Here is a 23517-nt window from a genome sequence, read left to right on the forward strand (position 1 = left end):
GGGTTCGATCCCCGACCCAGACACCGGATTATCGGGATGCAAAAAATCCTCAGCGGCCATGTCGTATGATTATGCGGCATGTGAAAGATCCCTGGGGTGCCTTATTGACTCTTGGCATTTCCGGTAAAATTAAATTCCTAGTGCACTTTAGCATCCAAATATAGTCTCGGAGCTGCCATCTAGTGTGGAAGAAACTAGACGTCCAAATTAACATGACCAACGGTATCTCATCCATTGTTGTCGTCCTGAAAGAGTGGATACCACCTCTGGAGAACGCACTAGTCGGGAAGACTGATTGTGCATCTTATTGGAAAAAAAAGTTCTGGAAAAAGCACAAAATAAATAAGGACCGAGAGGGCATAATGTAAACCATGGTTTTATAAGTATCTGCATAATAAATACTTTAAATCTATGCTAAAGAACCTAAAGAGTCATTCACAATGCATGAATAACTTAGTAAAGATATTAAAGTTTATTTAAAAAATATGTAGCATTTTCAATGCATGCCATGTGTTTTTATTTTAAGTGCATTTTCGCGATGGAATTTTTTTACCAACTATGTAGAATACCAGAATAAATGTTTAATTCTCCCATCTTATTTCTTATGCAATATAAAATAAAATTGGATTTTTTTCCCCTTGTGCTTGCATGAAATATTGAGATGAACTAAATGGATGAATAAGTGGCTTAAATAATTCTTTGACCTTTCAAAAACCTTTTCATCATCTACTTACTCATTCATGTACGCAGCAGCAATCTTATATTTGCAGCTTCAGATTTCGAAGTATTTTCGAATAATTTTCATAGTAATGCTGTCATATTATGAAATAAAATAAAATCTCTATTTATGCTATGGAATAAAGGTTTTAAAAGATAGCATACCATATAAATTAAATAGTTTTATGAAATATTCTTTTATAACCATAATATGTTTTATCAAAATAAGTTGTCTATGATTTTGGAAATGCATTTTAAATAAATAGATTTTTTGTAGATTTAAAGCCATTAAATAAATTTTAACAATCTTTGAAACATTACCATGCAAGCTTCTCAAGATTAGCTATCTTTTTAAATTGTCTTCTTCTTTATCCCCAAAATTAGCAGGGCTAAACAATGTCCATGAAATTCATGACCCGTAGGAAGTCGGCCACCAAAAGTGGGTTATTTAATATGTTCCTTTTGTTCAGACCAAGACAGTCCAGGATATGTTGGGGAGAAGCCTGCATGTTGTGGCACCTGGGGCAGTTTGGGAAGATTTTAACACTTTCCTCGAAAAAATGGGACTTAAGGTGGCCGCTGATAAGCCTGGTAAGTGCCGTCTGGTCCTTTTTAAATTATAATAATATCATATAATAATTAAATCATACTTATAACTAATGAAAGTACCCTATAACTCATAAAATTTCTTCTACAAAAAATAAATCTGAATTATATGTTAACTCAACACTGAAATACACATAAAAAATTATGGGAGATAAAAAATTATGAGGACTTACTTTAGATTCAGTACGTTCTCGCACGTAAGAGTTGAAAATACTGCGCATGCTCAGTTATTTTCTTTTATTTATCAGATTTTACCTCTCTTAACATTTTGTTGCCTTGGTTCTACAAAGCTACAAGCACGCTGTTCATAGCTCCTGAATGTTGTTTTCCGTTTAACGCTGTTTTTCGATGCTCTGTCAAAAAATAAGCCATAGTTTAAGTACTTTGCACTTGAAGCGATGATATTTAACTATATATATAAACTTGCCGTGAGGAATTATCTGAGCTTTAGAACAGACAAATAACTTATATTTTAAAAGTTATTAAACTTTTTTAAAAATCGCCAATTTGGCAACATTTTCCCACCTAGATGAAAATTATCAAAATTACTGCCTTATTCTCAGTTTTTGTAAATTTTTATGAGTATGACTCAAAGTAATACAGCATTGGAGTAAGTTCTTAAACATTAAAAAATTAAGCCACAAACGCTTTTCATTTTCAGAAAACTGTGACTTTTCTCCACATTGAAGTTCTGCGCCATTTTCAAAATAAGCGTAGACAACGCTGGTCTTAGATAGACTAAACTTTACCTAACAGTCATGAGTAACAGTTACAAACTCACAGCAGTTATAAAAATAACATATTATTCGCAGAAAAGCATAATTTACAGCATACATCATATGTTTCTTAACAATTTTCTAAGAAATAGTTGTATTCCCACGTTCTATAACAAGTATGAAGCACTATGTTATTATGACTAATTGATAAAACGTGGATAAGCCCGAAACGTCCCGGACAGACATTATCTTTGTAAAATTTTGTGAGAAATAGATATCGTGTTCAAGTTCTGTAATCAGTATCATTTAAATATATACTTTCAAATAGAAAGGCTATAGATAGTTTCAAATTAATTCCTAATTTGAAAATAAAGTAAGTTATTTGCATTATTATAATATTAAATTGTAATAAAACGAATAAAACGATGGAATAAATGAATAAAACGACGTAATTGTAATAATATTGTAATAAATGAATCGTATATTGTAATAACTGAATAAAACGACGTAATAAAACGATAAATTCCCATTACATGTTTTTAATATAATTGAATTTAAAGCGGCAAAAATTCCCATTACATGTTTCTTAGATTTAAAATAATTCATTTGAAATTTTAAGGAAATTTAATATATAATTGATAATATAAATATGTCGTTATTTATTCTTTTTAACAAAATGCTCTAGTTTTTAGAAAATATTTTTATTACTGAGGGAGATTTTCTAATATTTCAGAAAATAATTTTACTTTTGTGAAAAATTTCTAGTTTTTCAAAAATAATTTTTATATTTTTGTAATAAGTTTCTAGTTTTTATGAAACTTTTTGGTATTAATTATTAAAGGGTGTATTTTTTTATTGAGTAGGTTAATAATAGGTAATATTAAATAGGTAAATAATAATTATAGCCATTTATATCAACTGTATTTACGTTAAAAAATAACTAAAATTAAGAGTTATTAATATAGTGTCTTTCTAACATTTTAAGTATAGATGACACCATTAGAATTCATATAGTATTTCTTAAATTATTCAAATTTATTTTATTAAAACCTTAAGTTTTCCTCTGATCTCTGTACATTCACAGGATACTGGTTAACGAAACCAATCCCACTATTTGTCGTCGGACTAAGGGTAGGAGGTTTTCGTAGTCTTCCTCCTCATATAACATGGGTACTCACAAAGTCCACTTCGAAGACATGTATTGTCTCAAGATCTAGGAGTTCCATTGTCTTCTGGGTTCAAAAATGACAACATTGATAGCCGTAAATCCAAACGATAGGGATAAAAAATACCTAATCGTATAAACTAATATTTATTAATTTAAAATTAATATACCTTTAATTCTAATACTTTTATTATTCACAGTAAACATACTTAATAAATTTTAACAAATAGAAAGTTAATTTAAGAAATATTAACTTCATTTAGATTACGCAATGAAAAAAATAATAACTATTCCTAATTTGTAACTAAGAAGATGAGTAATTTTTATTATTAACAAAATAAAAATAATTAATTAAAATGTACAAAACAATTTACTTTATCTTGGTTAATTAAAGATTCAGATTAACGCATCTCAGTAGTTTTATAAATAATACTATTTAACATTATCAATATACTATTATCATCAATATAATAAAAATAACGTAGTTATAAAATTTTTAAAGTTAACTAAGTTTTGTCACATGCTCTGCCTAAAAACGAATTAGTGCTAGAAGTTAAAATAAAACAATTCTATTAACAATAAATTTAAAAGCATAGTAAATTACTAAGAAATCAATAGTACTTACTTCAGTTTCAGCATGTTTTCTCTTTAAATAACCGTCCATAACGAAATAGTTAATTGAAAAACTTTTCAAAAACTTAATCGAGACACAACAGAAGAACAAGTGAAATACTAATATAAGAGGGGGTAGGGGAAATTAAGTCACTCTATCCTTCTAGTTGCCAAATCATGAAAGTATAACTCTAACAACCAATCAGAAAAATGTTAAACTGTCACATGCTTAACTATTTACCAGCGCAAGTGAAAGGAACTGAATTCAACACATGCGTCATAGCCCAAGATCTAGCTTGTTATATGTTATCAGAATGACTCGCTCTGTAACCAGTAGTTGTGTTATCACACAAAAACACGTCAAATCTTAACATGTGTATGGTCAGTACCGTTGCCACCCCAGAGAAAGCTATCATAACATTAAGAGGGGCAGAAATAATTATTTAATAACTGTCAAAGGTTAAGTGAAAAATATATCGATGAGACTGCAGGATGATATCGATATCAAATCCTTTTCATTTATACACGGGTTCAGAATACAAAAGTTTAACTTATTAACACATATCTAACCAAGCATTCGTGGGTCAGTGGTTATGATATCCAACTACTGACCCACGAAGGCTTTTTAATGGCGCGAGTTCGATCCTCAGCCTTAATTATATTTAATAAATAATATTAAAACAGATTTAAATATTAAAATAGATTTAAAGTCATTTTATTCCTACACAGATGGCGCCACTAGATCGAAAGCATGATATCATTTATGTGTTATGTAATAAAAGATGACGTCATAACTTCATAATACACAATTTCTCCCCCAAATAACAAAGTTTCTAAATGTTGCCATCCTTAAAAACTAATATTAAAATAATAAGTGTTGCCACCCTCAAAAAACTAATAAATTAAATAATATTTAAAAAACGAAACTAAATTAAAAACAGAAACCGAAACTAAAAATATATTAGGCTTAAGAAAAAAAAGAAATAAGCTCCCCATGACGCTGCAGACGAAGTTTCAGGCGGGCAGAAATAAGCAAGCGGGCAGAAATAAGCAACTTCCGGCCAGGTTCGAATCAACAACCTGGACATGTTACAAATATAGTATCTAGAAAAACGCCAACACAAAATGAAGATGGGGGATTCCTTGTTACATAATGTTAAAACGAATCATATTATTTTTCAACAATTGGTTGATCTAATAAAAAAATATTGGTTTTAGTTAAAAATTATGGTTGTTGAATTGCAAAAGGTCTAACTTAATATTTTCTGTTATTAAAGATTATTGAATATTTTTACTTTAATTATACAATTTAGTTGGATGAAGTTTAACTTCCATAATATCCACGTCCATTGTAAATGTCGGCTTTGAGGTTGTGGTCGAAATTAAGATAACATTCCACTACGCTTGAGTTTTTAACTTACTAGTTTTCGCAACATCTCTTCTTTTTATTCACTGGGGCATGCGCAATTACTTCAAATCGTTCGTACCTGAACATACGGAATTTGACGCAAAAGTGCAAAATCTTTATTTAACTTCAAATATCTAAATTCGTAATGTCTTATCATTATCTACAAGTATCTTAACCGAAATATGTAACTATTAAAAATTTGTCTCACGAAAAGTTTACCGGGGTATACCCCTTTAAGTACAGTACCCCTTTAATTTTTAAAAAAATCTCATTTCATCAGATTTTTGAAATAATGTTTTAAAAACTTATCCTGCTAAATAGAAAACATCTGAATGTTCATTTATTATGCATTGTAATAAGTTTTTGGATACTTACTTTTTATTGAATGTTACAAATGTTATTAAAATAATAGAAAGAAATTTGTTTTTATTAACTGTCGTTTTTTCAAAAATAATTATTTATACTTTTTCACGGGATTATGAGGCTGTAAAGATTCCGAAAAACTAAAATCCGCATGAAAAATATAAATGTCTCAATATTTTTTAAATCCCTTATTTAATATTTCCGATAGACATTCTTTTAAGTTTCGAATTCTCAAATAGTATTAAAACATTAATAATTTATAATTAAGATGCCTTAACTGCACTAATTAATGAAATCATCTTTAAATTCGTTTGAAGGACATATTAGTAAGCGAAGTAGTTATTGTTCAAATAAATCTTTTTTTTTAAGGCTGTTGATTTTTTTTGTCGATGAAAACAAACAAACTGGTGTCTGTCTTGTTTGGCAAGCTGCGTTTTACTAACCATAATAAATATTTTAAATAAAGAAAAAATTAGTTTCACTTCAAAACTTTAGTTTTGTAGTTTCCTAATTTGTAAAATGTTTTTTAAAATTAAATTTGGTTTGACTGTTTCCTAATATCCCCCTTTTTTCCATTAAATTGTTTTCAAAAGTGATTCATTGAGTTCATTCGGAAGAAAATATTGGGTAAGTTTTAATTTTAAGAAAAGGGTTGATTGACATAAATTTTTTGACGCCAGAGCCTCGTTTTGATTATAATGTGTATAAAACTAGGTAAAAAGCTAAATAACTTAGCAAGATTATGAGATTCATGCAACTTAATAAAATCAAATAATTTAATGATAATTTAAATACAAATAATCAGAATCATTTAGAAACTAGTTTAAAATCGGGATAGCAAGATTAAAATTGGAGCTAAATCAAATTAAAATCAACTACTGTGGTAAGATTTAGTGGGCTCATTGTTAAAATTACAGTTTAGAATTAGGGTCTAGCACACATGTTCAATATAGTCTTGAATTCTTGTTTTCATAGTGTGTGTTTAATTTTTTAGATTGAGATACACTGCTGAGTCAGGTTGGTTGGATCAAAGGATGAAGTTAGAATTTTTATCCTTCGAAGAATGCCTGTCGAATGATGCTGTCGAAGTAGAAAGTCTTGGAATGAAACATGTTTTGGGAACATTCGTTATTTTGTGTATTGGTCTAGTTGCTTCAATTTTGGTTTTCATTGGAGAGATTTTATCGAAAAGAGAAAAAACAACTTCAGCTCTTTCATTAAAGAAGCGAAATATTAAAAGAATTAGCGCGAAAAGACTTTTTACTTAATTGCATTTAGTTTCAATTGTAGCTCATTAAAATAAATGTATTGCCTGATTTGTCTTGTTTACTTTGTTAAAGTGTTTTGTGAGAGTTATATCATCAGTTATGAATATTATTATGCAATCTCGGAACTCAAAACTTTCAAATTTGAGTAATGTACAAAATCAGCAAAAAGAATTTAATAAATGCTGTAAAATATTGAATGCTACTTATTATTCAGATTTCATGCATGCGCAATAATGTATTACGCTTGATTTTTGAATGATTGTTTCTTGCATTTTTGAAATAAAACTTTTTTGCTTATATTCTAAAAAGTGATGTCATCAAGTTTAATGCGTTATGATAGTTTTGAATTATATCTAAATACGATGTATATATATATATTGTATATATCGATGTATATATATACGATGTATATATATATATATATATATATATATATATATATATATATATATATATATATATATATATATATATATATATATATATATATATATATATATATATATATATATATATATATATATATATATATATATATATATATATATATATATATATATATATATATATGATCAGTGAATAGGAGTAGTAAGTAATCGGTTAATCAGCTTGTTAATAAACAAAAAATGCTTTAAAACTTTTTAGAGACAGGTCTGTCAACGAACATATTTTATTTTAATTTGAATTTTCAAAATTACGGAAAAATGTTAGAGATCAAGAGAATTTCATACATAAATTTCAATAGAAACAGTTGAAATGCTTATGCAATTCAAAGATTTATGGTTAGAACAAATATTAAAAGGCAATTAGGGGAATTTATTTTATTTACTGTTTTGCATAAAACATAATGGGCTATTTACGACTTTTTATCGATGTGTTCTGGAAACATTGTTATTTCATTGAATCAGAAACCTTTTATCTTTTTTTTTAATAACTCAACTTCCATACCTTCCATGTTTATTTTAACTTTTTTTACCATTTCAAAAAAGCTTTTCTATTTCAAACACATTGCAAGGAAATCATTAATTCGAACGACAACTCTTTTCACGACATTCATATCTGATTTTTAAATTCAGCAACAACCCCGACTATAAAGTGTATCTTTAGTCATTATCTCTCGGTGACGGTGGAACAAGAGATTATATATTTAATAAAAATTCTCATTTCTGTACGACATGCTGTGTCTTCTCTGTGAGAGATCGTACACAGTTGGAATTTATGGCGATATTACAGCGCCTCGTTTGGCTCTCCTTTGGCGCGGATGGTAGTAATTTGGGCATAATGTTATGAGCCATTACGGTTCGAAAGACGGACGGAGTAAGGAATCACGTGACATGATGGAAGATATAGTTTTCAAAAGTTGATAGGAAGGTTTTGCAGTCATTTCTTTTTCATTCCTTTTGACTTGCAGCAGTACAGTTGATTTTAAAAATTTGTTTATTGAATTTAATAGAAAAAATTTAAATATTTAGTAACTGTTGATTTTTAATTATTTGCTTTCATAAAAAACACGTTTTAAATGAACTACTATAAGCGAAATAAACACGTGGATTCAGATAACTTTAAGAATACTAATTTGGAGACATAGTCCTCCCATACTTCTACGTTAGAGTTTTCATTGAATTTATCTGACATAGGAAATAAAAACTAATTAGATATTTAAATTCGTACAATAAACTCTTTTCCCCCCTTTCAAATAGAGCTATAGATTAGCAAATTTTACAGGTGTTATCTATAAAATATTTGAAAATATAGAATAATCTATAAATTAATTTAAAACGATGGCAAACACTTTACCACTCAGAAAATGTTTCGTTTTTCACTCTTCACGCTCGAAAGGTTCTTAGTGGTATATTCTAATCTCAACAGTGGATTTTCTCTGTGCTTAGCACTGTGAATATTCCAAATTTTATTGCTCTGGATGAAATGGTTTAAAAGTCTGAAAATGCGAAACAATCAGACATATATATATATATATATATATATATATATATATATATATATATATATATATATATATATATATATATATATATATATATTAGTAATATATATATATATATATATTATATATATATATATATATATATGTACATATATATGTATATATATATATATATATATATATATATATATATATATATATATATATATATATATATATATATATATATATATATATATATATATATATATATATATATATATATATATATATATATATATATATATATGTATATATATATATATATATATATATATAACTAGTTTTCGATCAAACTTAACTTCTCTTCAATTAAAAAAAGGCTGCGCCTAAAATTTTTTCATTTGCTTTTCTTCTTTGCAGTTTTTTGCCTGGTATTTTATTTAATTAACTTTATTAATGAATGAAATAACTTAATCAATTAACTTATAATTAAATTTAATTACTTGACTAATAAATGTGTATAGAAAAGTGGAAGAAAAATTGATTAGAGATAATTTATGCTTTGCTCTGGTGGGGGGATGAGGAAATTTAGAGATTCTCTCTAATCAAAAAGTGGTCAAAGTTTCAACTGGCGAACTTGCTTGTGATGGTAAGAAAAGTATTTAAACTTGCATTGTCATCTAACGCTGAGTTCTAGTAGAAATTTGAGCTCTCTAGCAAGTTGCAAAATAACCGAAATTTTGATTGCAGGAATCAAACACATAGACATAAAAGCAAGCTAATAAAATTTTACTAATATTAATAATAAAACAAGTACTTCCAAATCAATTCAATTTCTTAGAGACTCGTAGTTTTATGTCAGTAGTCTGTGTAAATTTAAATCCTATTTCAAAAATAATTGACAAAATCTTATCAATGCAGTATAAATACAAGAAAACTACGTTGAAAAATACTTCAACTCAACTATGAAGAATATAAATCTTGGATGTAAATAGTTTTCTTTGAACTTCGACTTTCAGAAATAACCAATCCTATTTGTCATTTAAATTATGATGATGATAGTGAGATTTCCTACTAATGATCCACATGGAATGGGCTTTCATGTACAGTCATAATAGTACGTAGGATTAAGATATTTATGCCTCATTAAGTATGTAGATTTATTGCCCTCCATAAAGGGAGTGGGCTATTTATTTATTAGTTGTAGGATATTCAGAACCATTTAGTTTTTAAATACAAAAAGCTACTTATTGATGCTAGAAATGTTATGTTAGTTTAAAAACGTAGAAATTTTCTACAATTTTATACTTAGACTTTTCAAATCCAGTTAGGCTGATAACTTTTTTATATTCAAACCAGTGCTTTGCGTACTACCGTTAAAACGTCGCCTGTGGTATTTCCAGAAAATACCTATTGTTTGATTCTGAAGCATTAAAAATTATAAGTAGTAATAAAATTATCTGAATAGTTATTGAAGCAGGAGATGTAATATTTTATTATTTATACACAGAGAAAAAAAATCTGGCAAAATTTTCCCAGTTACATTTCTAATATCAAAATACCAATTATTCTGGTTAATAAAGCCAAAATATACGGTATTTAAACCATTCATTTGGAAATTGTTTCCTTCATATGATAATGCTTTACTTTAAATTCTGGTTTTCAAAATTATAGTTCTTATTACCACGTATTTAGTGAAAAATACAAAATTGAAAATTAAATTTAAGTAAATAAATGGTTTTTATGTCACAGGGTATGGTATTATAAAAAAGTGACAATATTTTACCGCATTTACCAAATGTTTTCATATATTATAAAATTACATTTTACTGATAATTTTAGCAAAATCATTAACAAAGCGTATAGGTAAAAACTACTGAGCTTTGTGGTGCTTCCATAAAGCTAGAAAAATGGAAAATTTTACAATACTCTCCACAACAACAATTTAATGTTTCATTACAGAGTAATATTTAAAATTTGAATGATCAATATTTTTAATCAATATTTTTTTGATTGAACAATATCATAAAATCCAATTTCAAATAATTAAATGAAACTTAGAATACATTTATTGAACTTCCACTTATTGTACACAGAAAAAAAATTCTGGTCAAATTACCGTACTTTATGCGAAAGATATTTCTGGTAAAAAAATAATTCTGGTATTAAAACCGAAATATATGGTACTATTTAAAATTTTCATATGGTAACGGTTTCCGTTCACGTGGTAACTGTTAACGGGAAATTCTGGTATTCAAAATCGTAATTCCTATTAATAGGGGATAGGAAAGAACACAAAACTGAAAATAAATTTTACCGGATAAATGATTTTTATACCATGCTCTGAGGTATCAAGGTAAAATTAACAAATTTTAACACGGATTATTAAGCAATATTTTATTATAAATTTTGTCAAAATCATTACCAAAGCGCTTTGGTAAAAATATCGTGATTTTTAGTGTTTCCATAGAGCCAGAAACACTGTAAATTTTATCATATTTTGGTAGTTTTGATCATATTTTTTTTCTCTCAGGGTGTCATTTCTATTCATGAAAGATAACATTTAAGAATTTTGACTTAAATTAAAGTTTTGCTATTTTTTTTAATTATTTTTCAAAGATATAAAATAATTTCTAAAAAAAAAGCGTGTTTTTAATATGAGTCAATAAGATAAGGCAATTTGTAAAGATTATAAGAAAACATTTTTCCCAACAAGCTCACTTTATTGTGTCACAGCAGAGTAATATTTGTTTTAAATATAACAGTTTCTTAATTCTTCCCCTTTTTTCATAAGAAATAAAATACTGTGGATAAAACGTTGTAATAAAAAGAATTAATCGAGTAAAATAATATATTATGTAATGAATCAATTCATTCCTATTTATTCATTCTGTACCCTGATGCCATTCCTATTCATAATAGATAACATTCTAGAATTTTAAGCTAGAGAAAACTGTGAGAAGTTTTTTATTTTTTTTTCCTGGTGGAATAAATCACTATGCATAAAACGTACTAATAATAAGAGACAAAAGAGTAAGATTATATATAATGTAATGAAATCATTCTTGCTAGAACAATGCATACATTTTTATTTGCAGATCAATATTTAAATTTCCGTTTAAAAATAGAATTCAATTAATTTGTTTATTTTTTTAATGAATTAAAAATCGTTTTCAAATTATTAGTTGAAACTTAAAATCCATTAATTCATTCTCTCCCCTTTTGTCATTCCCATTCATAATAGATAACATTCTAGAATTCGATTCTCATCCCAATCACACCCCGTCAGGTATTCAAGTCATTTTATTGGACGTCATAAATTTAAACTCATCGGTTATCGAATAAAATTCATTCATCTGCCCATCGAAGATGCTGTTTCTACTATTAAGAGTGGAGGGCAAAAAATCGTAATCACAACCATCCCACCCTCCCGACAGATGGCGCTGATCCTCATGAATCGAAGCCGGTAGTAACACAACCAAGTGAGAGAAGCTTTGGAATAGGGGAAATAGCATCATCCCATCTCCACTGCATCTCGTGCCTCTACTCTAAAACATAGGCCGCATCCATTTCTACCCAAGACCTAAATGCCGCGCTTATAGGCGTGATCGTAAATCAACCCTGGTAAGCATAAACATGGACAATTCCCATTGTTAATATTTTATTTTCCCCCACACTTAGCTTACTTTCGTTTTCTTCTTTTATTTCGATGGACCAGAGGTTTGTATTGTTAATAATTTATTTTCTTTTGGGAACAATGAGTATAGAGAAAAGTGTTGGAAGAAAGTTTGTACGCTTTTGCTTGCTCTTTAGGGATGAGTGTGTTACCATAGCTACCCATCCATGCGGGGGAGTATGGTTGAGAATCAATAATTGTGACATTTAAATGATGAAGTTTTTTTTTATTCATAAAATATTATTTATTTGTAGTTATAATTGATGACAACAACCAATTTTTGAATTTCAAGATGATGACTTTATAAGGAGAATCACAATAGAAAGAGTGATTTGAAATGTTCTGATTGACAATAGAGAATGTCATTCTTTTAGACAATAAAGTAAAATGCTAAATACTAATTGACAAAATAAACAATGAATTGCTATTTGTGTTTTAGAAAAATTTATAACCTCACAATTAAATTTTTTTTAAAATCAGAATTTTGAATATTTTAATGTTAAAGTTTTTTTTTTCAAAGAAGAAAAGAAAAATGAAAATCTAGATTCGTATATTTGATATCTTTTGATACATTATATAAATTTTATTTTGGTCATACTATATGTTGAGTTTTACATTAACTATAACAAAGATATAATATTTAGAAATTGACAATAGAAATCAATTAGTAGCAAACCTTTTGTGTCCCAAAAAATTACAGTTAAAAAGGGAATTTTTAATGATTTGAACAGAATTACTTTGATTGAATTATATTTCAAAATTAGTTTTAAATAAAATTACAGGAGAGCAATTTAAGAAATCGAAACGCTCATACTATAATAAAAATTTTGAACTATACATTATATTATAATATATTATATACATTATATTATATTAAATTATATTATATTATATTATATTATATTAGTTTATATTATATTATATTATATTATATTATATTATATTATATTATATTATATTATATTATATTATATTAAACTATATTGTATTATATTATATTATATTATATTATATTATATTATATTATATTATATTATATTATATTATATTATATTATATTATATTATATTATATTAGCATTTGATAAATAAATGTGAGTATTTATGCCCTTGGTCTCATTATTTCACGAAGTTACTCTTCTTAAATATTGAGAAAAAAATTATTTATTATAGCGTTTATAAGATAATGAATGAAATAGTATTCTCTCATTTTTAAAATATTATATCATCGAACAATAAAATTATTCCTCAAAAATATACCTTAGTTTTCTGTTAATTCAAAGAAAACTATTTTTTATTGAAATTTTTATTAGTCATATTAAAATTAAGTTGTTATTATATTGTTATAATTTTTTATTATAGACGTATAGATACTATTAATTTATAGTTAATATTAAAGTTTTCAGAGCCTTATTTATCATTTTGAAATTAAAAATTCTTATTTTTATTTATTTTCTTCTTTTATGCTACGCATACGTTTATGGGCTTTTAATGTTTGTTTAATTTATTGATTTTTTATGATTTTCAAAAGTTCATATAAGTTTTATAAGAATTAATTGAATATCTTAGTGTAAACGCCTTTAAATTAAAAAAAAAACTCTTTTTTTTCTTCTTCTTTTTATTTCACCACAGAAAATGAACCTGATTTTCAAGTGTTTGTTAAATTTACTGCAATATTTTATTTTAATTATAAGTTTATATAAGGGTGTTTTGAGAAAATTTAAATTAACATCATAGTGTAAACGTCCTAAAATTTAAAATTGTTTATTTTTTTATCTTACCTGGGCACCTATCTTTTTCTTTTTATCTTACCTGGGGTTTATTCCAATGATCGTTTTTATTTTAGTCATATAAGCATATAAGGATTTTTTGCGACAAATCCCTCAGTTAAGAAGCATTGTTTCTTTTAATAGTAAAGTAAAATATGATTTTACAAATAACAGAATATTATAGTATATTACTTTCATGGAGATAAAGATAATTTTAATTATTCTTGTAATTTTATTCATTCCTTATTTTGTCTAGTTTTTATCCTGGCATAATTTAACTTATACATAATTTAACTTGTAGAAAAGCAAAACGTCAATTTGGATAAAAATTTCTATTCTGGCAACCTATAACCTTGTGATGACTTGTAGATAAATGATTTTTAATTTTCGGCAAATCCAATTAAAAATCTTCAAAAAAATAAAAAAAATTTTATGTGGTGTTCACGAAAATACAGAAATAAATAATATGCAAACAAATTCGAACGCACCTTACTTAAGGATTTGATTTCCAAGTTCAAATCTTCAAAACTCATGCCAGCAGATGATTATCGATTACGTAGAGCTATAATCCTATTTATCTCCCATTTTCACCAAGGATACGGAAATTTTAATGCTAGTTAAGTGAAGGTTCAGGAATCTCTCACCCTCTAATAATTGAAAAATTTTCTGGAATCGGCCTTTTCTGATTAAATATATCGAACGTACTTATCTATATATATGTACGTTTACTACCTATTTAAATACTTCCTCTTCTAATTTTTCGCAAATGCAATGGAAAATGCAGTTTTTTTTTAGTTATTTTTGTTTTTTTATAATAGTTTCATAGTTTTAAAAATATTAAAAAGATTATTTAGGTTCCCAGATTACAATTAATTAACTCCTTCTAAATTTGAAATTGGAATTAAAAACTTCTTTTTGAATCAGTTTAGTCCAGTTAAACACTTCAGTAATGCTTTGTTAAAGTAATTTGCTTTCAAGACTTTAGTTTTCAAGGAGTTAATGAAAATGACATTTGAAATGGACATAAAAAAATAAAAAATTTTGAGATGTTCATTTTTGAATAATTTCAATAATATTTATCAATAATTTAATCTCAAGATTGGATTATAATTAATTAACTTTCTTGATTGCAAGAAATGGTAATTAAAGAAATTTCCGGATTTGGTTTAGTTTAGCTGCATCTAAAACATTAAAACATCTAATACCCTAAAATAATTTACTTTCTAGAGTCAACCTAGAGTCTAGAGTTTTACTAGAGTCAATGAATAAAAATACATTTTTCGCTTTGTTTATTTTTTAAAAATTTTGAAATAATATTTATTTAATATTACCTCTCAAGATTAAAATAACTTTTTTTCATTTGGAAAAAATTGGATTCAGAGAAAAATTTTGAAATAATATTTATTTATTATGATCTCTCAAGATTAAAATCACTTTTTTCATTTGGAAAAAATTGGATTCAAAGAAAAATTTTGAAATAATATTTATTTATTATTACCTCTCAAGATTAAAATCACTTTTTACATTTGGAAAAAATTGGATTCAGAGAAAATTTTTGAAATAATGTTTATTTATTATTACCTCTCAAGAATAAAATCACTTTTTTCATTTGGAAAAAATTGGATTCAGAGAAAAATTTTGAAATAATATTTATTTATTATTTCCTCTCAAAATTAAAATCACTTTTTTCATTTGGAAAAAATAGAATTCAGAGAAAAATTTTGAAATAATATTTATTTATTATTACCTCACAAGATTAAAATCACTTTCTTAATTTAGAATAAATGGGATTCAGAGAAAAATTTTTGAGTTAACTTAGCTCGCTAAACGCATCAAACTTGCACCATCTATTAAAATAATTTATCTTCTTTTGTTTTCGGAGAATAAAAAAAGAGACAAATTGTTTGCTAAATATTTTCTTTTAAAAATGTTTCGATAATATTTATCTATAATTTAATCTCAAGATTATAATCAATTCACTTTTTTCATTTGAAAAACATGGAATTTCATTTGAAACATGGATTTTTAAATTAGCTCACCATTCCTGGACAAATTAAACTGGCACTATCTATTAAAATAATTTACTTTCTAAGAGTTTGTTGAAAAATAATATGAAACAAAGAAATTTTTGAACTAATTTATTTTAGTGCTAAACGCATCGTATCTGTATTATCTATTAAAATGATTAAAATGACTTTTTTTCACATTATTATCATTTATCACTATTCAAAAAATTTATATTTGCCGCTGTAATTTTTGTATAATTTGAAAATAAATATATAAAAATAAATATATAATTTGAAAATAAACTTATCTCAACCTTATAGTCAATTAAATGATTTAATAGAAAAAAAAAGAGAAAACAATATCTTCTAAAGATAGAATGGGAGAAGGAGAAAAAGAGAAAGATGTTAAAGCTCTTGCTTCAATTGATCTTTGCACTTTCTCAATTGTGTTACTTAAATAAGATAAAAAGGATAAGTGATTTTTTGAATGACGCAATCTACTTCACGAAACAAAGCGTTTATTCTGCTCTCTTTTATTAAACGAAAGGAATTACTTTATTAACTCAAAATAGTACAACTTTTTAAAAGAAGTTTGTAATAATTTTTTTAAAACATATATCTGTGTAACATTTTTAATTTTAAATAGTGTAATAGATTAAATCAGTTTAAATTGAGATACTTTAGTTTAAGACTGTTTTTCAAAGGCTCTGTACTTTCATGATGTTTGCTTGCAACAGTTACTCATGACTGTTTAGCTTATCTTTAACCTCTATATTTATTTTGACCTCTATATCGTCCTCTATATTTATTCTGAAAATCGTGGAAAACTTCAAATGAAGAAAAAGCTAAATTTTAGAAACTTTACTTCAGTGCTGCAATATTTAGGATTTAAAAATTTATATCCCAGATAATTCATTACATCCAGATGGCATATACAGTTTAAAATTATAGCTTTGCTTCAAGTGAAAGGCACTTAAACTGTTGCTTTTTTTATTTTCCTTAACGAAGCAGATTCTAAAAACCATCTTTAATAATTGATTATAATAAGTGATAATAAGTGATTATAATAAGTGATAAGTGTAATCTTATTGATATAATATCTGACAATAAGATACTTAAAAAATATTTAATACTATACGATTAAAGAACACACAAGTGCATTATTGTACGCGAAAAACAGCTACAAAATACAAATGTAAATTGCAAGTAACCAGAAAAATGCAGAATTTAAAGGTTTAAATCATATTGCAATTTACTTAAAGTGCTAAAAAATTTTTATTGGTTTTTTTGACAATCGAAATTTTTTAAGAAATAGTCGAGTATTTTAAAGAATTAAGATAAAAAAAAAATAATCAGACCGTTTCAGCGAATTTTATAAATTCAATTAAAATTTAATAGAAACGAGAAAATGATTAAATCATCATCTGCCAAGTAATTAAGTCTATAACCATAGCAGAGTACTCCCAAGTGCATATTTGATCGAGAAGTATAATTTTGTCGACCTTTGAAGAAGAAAAAAAATACAAGGTCTTTTTACATGTTCTAGAATTAAAGTAAAAACAATTTGGATGCTTCAATGTGACTTGAAATGCATTACAAAACTTTTATAAATAAGCATACTGCTAAGATTTTTATAATCCAAGGGATAAGTTTATTTAGTTGTTTGTCTAGATAATTGAAAGGCTTTATTGAATTCAAAGTTAAGCTTATTTGGTTTTATGGAAGTTTAAATAGAAAAGAGGCTCAAAATTAAAATAAAACTTAGTTTGAAATGAATAATTGTTAAAAACTGAAATGAAAAGATATACTTGATAAGGAAAAAACTTCATTACCTTCAAAAACTCAAAAATTATCATGGTGGAAAAAGTAGGCGTCTTTCAGGGGATTGAAAGCAAAACACTCATGTTTTATAGCACTATGGGAAAAATGTTTGCAAAAGCTCGAAACATGTCGATCTTTTTCTCCTAAATAATTTTTGGAGTTAAAAATTAGTTCACCATTATCAAGTATAAAAAGTCAGTATGGTTTGTATTTATAAAAGCATTGTGTGTAGTTTTATTTCCGGTCGTGATTAGTATTCTTTTAGCTACAACTTTGCAATAAATGTTTTTTAACATAAAAGACATTTGCCTAAAGACAATACAATAGCCATTTTAGATCTATTTTTCTAATATCCTTATGTTTTACAGTCATTTGAAATTATTTTTTCAAAGTAAAAATGAAATAGTTTTAATAAAATGTTTTCGATATTTCGAACTGTGTATCCAGTCAATTTCTATTTTAAGCATTTATATCTACCGACTAATGCTTTCTTTCCAAATAAATTATCAGTAAATGTATATTCGTAAAATTATTATACGTATAATGCACATACGTATATTAAATGTATATGTTTATTAAATGTATATTATATAGTAAACGTAATTTCAGTAAATTCAATATTAGTAAAATTATATTTTAGTGTCATACGTATAATACAAATTTAAAACAGTTGCTCGTAAAATACTGTTAAGTCTTTGTTCTTTAATTACTTTGTGATTACCTGAAGGCAAAAATAAGAAAATAGATTATTAAAGTATGCGTTCTTATTATTCATTTTGATGGTGAAAATTTGAATACGTAATTAGTTCTTAATAAATTGAGAGTTTCATAATCGTTTTCTCTTCATACATTTTTATTCAATTCGATAGTTTTTATGATGCTGGTGTAATGATAATTAAAATACGAAGTGAAGGAATATATACTATGCCTTCTCAGAATTTGAATTGGAAAACTCTGCATCCATGATACTGAATATATGTATTAATATCTTTTTTTAAAAACTTTAAAGAAACAGTTTATTGCTGAAATTTCAATGCCTTATTTAAGTTCTTAAACACATATAAATACATACTATTTTCAGTACCTTAAATTCTTCAAAGATGAAAGAATGCTAATATTTTGAGCAAAGAGTATTCTATTGAAGCAATTAAGGAGATATTTGGCTAACCTCTAAATTTAGGCTGAATTTCATTCAAATTTAATTATAAAGAAAATTAAAACTTTCAACTATGTTTAAAAAATATGTATATTTAAAATTCTTATAACTTTTTAAAACAAAATCTAATTTACGCTTCTGTAAAGCTAGAAAAAATATTTTAGCAATTATTTTAGGAATTTATTTATAAAATGTTAATAACACAATTTCGCTTTTGCATGATTGAACATTATCAAAATTATAGAATTGATTTAATTTAATTTTATTATAATTATGGTAAAATGCTGTCACCCAGTAAATTTCGACAACTTCAAAAATAAATTTCAAATTATATCTTATTTTTTTATTGACATTTGGTATTATTAAAAGGTTATTTCTGAGCTCTTAAAACTTCGCTCAAGAACTAGCAAGTTTCTTTTCAGTTGTTTTACGTCCTTATTTGAGTTGTATATTATTTCTTTTTATAAGGAATGTCATAAAATAAATTTTTTCGCATAATTTAAGGCAATATTTATTAACCATTCTTTCTTTAGACAATGAAGTGTTTTTGACTTTAACTCAAACATACCTAAGTTAAAAGATATATTTTGCCTCTGAAGACAAAAGTTATTGAGATGTTTCTATCTTTGTTTCATTCTTAGTAAAACTGATTCGGAAATAACTAAAGTAATTACTTTTGTTCTTTAAATAAAACAAGAAAGAAATGGAAACGGATAAAGGAATTAGACATGATGCATGTTGGCATTTAGCCTACTCCATGTTTTTTGAAATTGTGCTTCGTATTATTCATATAAAAAAATGACAAATTTTATATTGCTTGCACGGAGAAAATAATTCTGGTTAAAGCATTTCTGGTACTGACATTCTGGTTGAAAAAAAAACCTTAATGAACCAAAATATACTGTATTTAAACCATTTATTTGGCAATTTTTCTGTTTCTATGGTAACAGGAAATTCTGGTTTTGAAAGTTATATTTTTTATTGAAACATATTTAGTAAAAAAATACAAAACTGAAAAATAAATAACCAAATAAATGGTTTTTATGCCATTATCTGAGGTATCATGATAAAACTTAACAAATTTCATCACACATTATAAAACAACATTTTATAGTAAATTTTACCAAAATTACTACTGTAGTGTGAAGGAATATCGGCTAGCTCAAAATAATTGTAAATTTGGACAAAAGTGACTAAAAGTACACTTAATAAAGAATTTTAATTAATAACCGCAGATACAAACATAAATTACATTTGAACAAAAGTAAAAAGAATTAAAATTTAAGAAAACTCGGGGAAAGGGGAAAAGTCATGTTTAGGGTTTCATATCCGAACTTGAACTGAGTCTCAGTGGTGGGGACATAGGTGGCACCACAGGGTATTGGTTTGTTACACTACTAAAGCACTTCGGTAAAAATTACCGTGCTTCCCATAGGGCAAAAAACAAGGTAAATGTTACTATATTCTGATATTTTTTTATCATACTTTTTTTCTCAGTGTGGATATGAATAATTATTGATTTATGTTATTATATTATTGTAACTTTCAAATTCTTGTTTTGAAAGTTATAGTTAGTATTAAAATATATTTAGTAAATTAATATAAAACTGAAAAATATATAACCAAATAAATGGTTTTTATGCCATTCTCTCAGGTATCCTGATAAAATTTACCAAATTTTATCACATATTATAAAATCAAAACTATATTTTATTGTAAATTTTACCAAAATGACTACTAAAGTGCTTCGGTAAAAATTACCGTGCTTTTTGGGGTTCCCATAGGGCCAAAAACATGGTAAATATTCTGATATTTTTGAACATGGTATACAATATTCTGATATTTTTGATCATATTTTTTTTCCTCAGTGTGGATTTGAGTAATTATTGATTTATGTTATTTATGTTAGATGTAAGTGAAAGTTATATCAGTGCTATAGAATAACTTGGTTTGAATAGCAAATTTTCATTGTAATTTCTGAAGTATTTAGCTGGATTAAACTGATATAAAAAGAAGTTTACAATTCCAATTTCGCATTTTTAAATTATTATTATAATCGGGGAGCTAGATAATATTTTCGAAACTACACGGAGAAAAAAAAGTCCTAGTAAAATTGTACTGTATGGTAACGATATTTCTGGTAAAAAAAATCCTAATTCTGGTTAATGAAACCAAAATATGATGTATTTAAATCATTCATTTGGTGATATTTCCGTATATAGGGCAATAGTTTACCCGAAATGATGACGTTCAAAGTTATAGCTCTTATTATCACACATTTAATAAAAAATACAAAACTGAAAAGTAAATAACCGAATAAATGGCTTTTATCCCCTGCTCCTAAGGTATCATAATAAAATAACCAAATTTTACCAAATTTTCTCACATATTATAAAACCATATAACACACGTTATAAAACCATATCACATATATTATAAACCATAGTTTTACCAAAATTACCAAAGCGATTCAAAAATTCATCGACTTTTTGGTGCTTCCATAGAGCCAGAAATATGGTATATTTTACTATATTCAGGTAGTTTTTAAAAAGCTTTTTTCTCAGTGCAGATTTAGGAATGATAAGCTGCGATATCTTCCTAAGTATAGAGCTTAGTAAATAGATAATCCTTTATGTGTGTTAGCTCTCCCTCTCTCTCCTAAAAAAAGTTTAAACATGTAAATTTATGTTTAAAAACTGTATAAGGTATTTAAATTATCTAACTTTTTACTGATATTGAAAACTTTGAAAGTTTTAAGTATTATCTGGTTTAAAATTTTCTTACACTTTAAACATCTGTATATCAATTTATAAATCCCTCACTAAAACTACTCCTTCTCGGAAGCTTTGTATATTTTTTACTATTTCTCTCTGGGCCTTTTTTTTAATCCTTCCTTTTTTTCCTGGTAATAGCTTATAATTTATTTGGCAGCCTAATACTTTTTTTAAAAAAGGGTTACTTTCAAGGTTAAAAATAATGGTGTGTGGTTAGGTTAGACTCTCGATAAATTTTAAAATTTCTGCTAATTTTTTCATAAAAATGTAAACGAAACACAAAATTATTTGGTTATCAATTCAAAAGACAACGGAATAGTATACATTCAACAATTTTCAGACTTTTAAAAATTGGATTATTTCAACTGATAAAAACCGTTTTAGATAAAGCTTAAAATTAAGCAATTACAAAAAAGAACTCATAGCAAAAGGGTAATCCTCGTGTCTCTTTTTAACTCGAATCTTTTCTGATCTTCTGAGTTATGTTTTTATTTTACAATTTTATAATCAGCTTTGAGATATTTTACGCCAGCACTGAGGTCTGTGTGTGTCGGAGTAGAATTCTTCTCAATCGTTCACAGCTGAAATTTAATACTTGGTCACCTCATTGGGAGACGAACGCTCTATACACTGCGCAACCGCGGTTTTATGAATCATGTTTTATTTTATTTATAACTTATCATGTTTTATTTTATTTAAGTTGAACAGTCGACCCACTTTTGAATTTACGACTGTTGATGTACAACTCGGTAGCGTTGTAATTTTGTACCCAGTCTTGGATCAAGTATTGGAAGAAATTTTCCTACTTGGAGGACTTTTTGATGGAACTAAACCGCTTTTGCGATGCATGGAGAGGAAAACCACGAAGCCCTCCCACGGTCAGCTCGACGGCAAGGGGACTCTACCCCATGATCCGTCTAACACTGAGGATATTTTACGTCAGCACTGTGATCAGCGCGATCCGGATGTGGAATTCGTATCAACTAGCCACCGCTGGGATTCGAACCCAGTTCACCGCAGTGGAAGGCTAAGATTGCAAAAATAAACACCAGAAGAGCCATACATCCGCTATGTGGAACGTTTGTTCATTACTGATGCTGAAATAAAATTACGATCACTTCAATTTTTTTTGGATCTTAAAGCAACCAAACTAGAAAGATATTTCAAATAAAACAATTGACAGTTATCACCTTTAACACTTAACTATTTCATTTTAATTTACAACATAATAATAGTTATTCCTTACAATCTTCTATAATTTAATTCCCTCCTTCACCAATTTCTATCGCTTAAGGCTTAAGAGTGCCGGAAAAATAAACAGAGCGAACTTTATAACAACTCGAGTAAATTATTACTAAGAATAAACAATCTGATCCCTTAGAGGTCTGCTCTTACATGTTTCTATATTTAGCCTAATAAGTCTGCCTATTCTGAATTTTCATCAAAAGACGGTAATATTGACACATCCACCCACACAGTTGAAGGCGGATTTGAGGAATCAGTTTATCTTCAACTACTGCAACTCCCACACGAT

The 23517-nt window shown here is 26.6% G+C and overlaps 2 protein-coding genes across 2 annotated transcripts in view; both read left to right on the top strand.

Annotated features, from left to right (window-relative positions):
- LOC139425496 (glutamate receptor ionotropic, kainate glr-3-like) overlaps positions 1–6923 on the top strand; it is a 38383-nt gene extending 31460 nt beyond the window's left edge. The window contains exon 8 of the mRNA XM_071180505.2: positions 6582–6923. Within this exon, the coding sequence (XP_071036606.2) occupies positions 6582–6855 (274 nt within the window). The 3' untranslated portion in view covers positions 6856–6923. The remainder of the gene's footprint in view (positions 1–6581) is intronic.
- A 5294-nt stretch (positions 6924–12217) lies between these two features.
- Positions 12218–23517, top strand: part of LOC107444586 (uncharacterized) — a 34109-nt gene continuing 22809 nt past the window's right edge. Inside the window, exon 1 of the mRNA XM_016058770.4 lies at positions 12218–12406. The gene's annotated coding sequence lies outside the window, so the exon portion shown is untranslated. The remainder of the gene's footprint in view (positions 12407–23517) is intronic.

Source organism: Parasteatoda tepidariorum, chromosome 1, assembly GCF_982258835.1.
Source record: "Parasteatoda tepidariorum strain Cologne lab strain chromosome 1, Ptep-v5.0, whole genome shotgun sequence".
Lineage (NCBI taxonomy): Eukaryota > Metazoa > Arthropoda > Arachnida > Araneae > Theridiidae > Parasteatoda > Parasteatoda tepidariorum.